At 39.5% G+C, this 3,139-nt stretch overlaps 1 protein-coding gene across 1 annotated transcript in view; it reads left to right on the forward strand.

Moving 5' to 3' along the window:
- Positions 1–2,097, forward strand: part of serpinc1 (serpin peptidase inhibitor, clade C (antithrombin), member 1) — a 15,168-nt gene extending 13,071 nt beyond the window's left edge. The window contains exons 10-11 of the mRNA XM_080032098.1: positions 785–849; positions 1,909–2,097. Coding sequence (XP_079888224.1) covers positions 785–849; positions 1,909–2,085 — 242 coding nt within the window. The 3' untranslated portion in view covers positions 2,086–2,097. The remainder of the gene's footprint in view (positions 1–784; positions 850–1,908) is intronic.
- The last annotated feature ends 1,042 nt before the right edge of the window (positions 2,098–3,139 follow it).

Here is a 3,139-nt window from a genome sequence, read left to right on the forward strand (position 1 = left end):
ACTCACTCCACAGAAACAAAGAGTGCCTGTCTAATAACATGGAACAAATGTGTTGCAGAAATGTCCATCTAATTTAGCCATGGCACAAACTCCTGGTTGGATTTTTATGATTCTTTCTGTGTAGTGAGTCTACTGTTTGGTGAACAGAATGACATATTGACTGATGTCATAACTTGGGGGAATAGTTGATTGCCAAAGAAGTATAGAGGAAAATTTGGAAAAAAGTGAGAAAACGCCTAATTTTTTTGCATTAAATTGATGCAGAAATGTGTTTGAAGAGTTATTTCTTCAGTGGACGTTGTCACCACATGTGTTCTGTGCATCTGGAATGCATTTATTGACAGCTCACCCAACCCACTGAGGATTTGAGGACACTTTTTCATTTTTCGATCAAAAAATGATGGATACATACACTAAAATAGCCAAAAAAAATTGCGATATTTCCGGCAGAGCAGACCCTCCAATTATTGTTTCTTAGGATCAAAGTTAACAGAAAAAACACAAATAAAAGGTATAACAGACCATGTCAGGTCCAATCCATTTTAAAGAGCTTTTGAGACTTAGGCCCCCCGACTTCAGGTAAGAGTGTGTGTGTGAGAGAGAAAGAGTATGAGTGTGCGTGTATTACTGTGAGTGTGTGGGGATGGATTTTATACCTTCTGCTGTACGTCCAGGTTTTTTTCACAGCAGTAGAATCAACAACTGAAAAATTTCTTGGGATTTTTCTGAGCTCCTGCACCAGTGTGACATTAATGTGTCTCTCTGTGTGTATTTTGCGTTTCAGGAATGTTGGAGGACGGCAGTGACGGTCTCCACATCTCAGACGCTTTCCATAAAGCTTTCCTGGAGGTCAGTTACATCACTGTGATTTCACAAACACCTACATGTTCGTCCTAGGAGGTTCAAGTTGTTAATGTAGAATGTAAAACCTAAAACCCTGTTAAAGGTGTAGTCAGTGATTCTGGAGAACACTTTTTGTCAAAATCACTTTTCAAATTCAGTGAATATCTCCTCACGATCTGATACCTGTCCATACTTTGTGTACACTGAAAAAATTCTGGTGTTGATACACAGCCTAGGCTCCGTGATCTGTTATCTAAACAAAGGGGCCACCGTAGCTAGTAACAGAGCCTAGGCAGCGAATTGTGAGGAGATATTCACTGATTTTGACAAAGTAATTTTGACAAGAATCACTGACTCCACCTTTAATGTAGAATTTAAAACCTGAATCCCAGATCAGGACCCTTAAAGGAATACTTCACCTTTATGGACCCAGGGTTCTCTCATTATAAAATCACTATTATAATATAATGAATGAGGTTTTTCTTCCCTCAGTCTTCCCTTGGCCCAGCTGTCCTGTTAATCCTATAACCCTGCATTTTACCATGTGTGATGTCACGCATAGGAAAATGTTAGTGAAATCATAAAACACTTTTTGCCTTTTCTCAGGCTAGGATGAACCGATTTCTAAAATGTTTGCACATTTATACTACATAGGATCTCACAGTTCAATACACCTTCATATTCCTTCTTGTCTTGCCTTAAATAATAAAATACGCCCGGTCTGACCTTGGTAAAACTGCTTTTAGCCACAGTGCCCCTGACTCCTGGAACAGCCTACAACATCAAATTAAAATAAATACACTTAAAAATGTTAACCAATTTAAACTTATTATTTTGAATCAGCCCCACTCCACTTGTAACTGTTTTAATCAGGCTATTGTTCTGCTTCATTCAATTGATCTGAATGTTTTAATTGTTGTTGTCTCTTTGTCAGCTTGTTGTGTATTCTCATTGTATATTGTGTGTCTGTACTAACTCGACGTCATTGTAAAAGAGGGTCATCACCCCTCAATTGATCTTTCGAGGATAAATAAAGGAAAATGAATGAATTGTGTTCCCTTTCAGGTGAATGAGGAGGGCAGCGAGGCGGCAGCTAGCACGGCGGTGGTTGCTATCGGTCGCTCCATCCAGTTCAACAGGGAGATCTTCCAGGCCGACCGTCCCTTCCTGGTCCTGATCCGGGAAGCTAGCATCAACGCTTTGCTGTTTTGCGGCCGCATAGCTAACCCATGCAACCAGTGAGCTACACGCGCTGGCAATGCTACGTAATGCTAATCCGTCAAAACACAAACACACATTTCATTTTTTATTAAAATGAATTGAGATACATATTTTTTCCCCCTTGTTTTCATTTGTCAAGCACCAACAAAAGAATTGTATGTAAGAGGTTCCATTTTGTTATTATTGTTAGCTAACCCATGCAACCAGTGAAAAGCTACACACACTAGCATCGTAGTTTACCACCACCGGTATGACTGTGTGTGTGATTGAATGCAATCTGGGACCCTGTGAAGCGTTTTGAGTGCGAAGAAAAGCGCTATATAAATCCAATCCATTACGCTATGCTGGTTACCACACGCATAGCTAACCCATGCAACCAGTGAGCTACACATCCTAGCAATGCTACATAATGCTAATTCTTCAATGGCCGTACACACATTTAATTTGTAAACTACATCACGTTTTAAGACATTGAAATGAATCAACACACATTTTTCTGCTTGTGTTCATTTGTTAAAGTCTCTATGAGGAACTTTTAAATATTTCTGAAACAGTCTAATTTTTCCTCTGATGATCATAAATTACATCTAACAGCAAACGAGACCATCAGTGCAAAGAATGCTATTTTTACATAGTTTTTCTTAATGCCTTTGTCATGTGTACGCTCACCCAGGAACAACAGCTGGCGTGGTTAAAAAAAAACACTACCGCTTTTGTCCAAAGGGGGGCGCTAGAATTAAGAAAAACAGAAAGTTCCTCGGAGCACCTTTTTAAATTGAAAAATCTGCAAAATTAACATTGATTAAAGAAAGAGTCGTAGACATTTGCGCTTGACACTTAAAGTGCTTTATTCCCTCGGGAGGAGATGCAACCTGTGAGTGATCTAGTGGTCATTGGTGGAATAAATTCTTCACATTTTAATCTATATAATAATAATCAACTAACTTTGGCCTCAACCCCCTTCCCCTTCCCCTTCCCAACCCCCCACACCCAAATACATGCAACAGAAAATGTCTTTAGTGGGGCGCCTGGCCCTAGACACTCAAGAGGCCATTTCAAATTGATGCAAAAAAAA

This window comes from Ammodytes marinus (genome assembly GCF_949987685.1).
Source record: "Ammodytes marinus genome assembly, chromosome: 8".
NCBI lineage: Eukaryota > Metazoa > Chordata > Actinopteri > Uranoscopiformes > Ammodytidae > Ammodytes > Ammodytes marinus.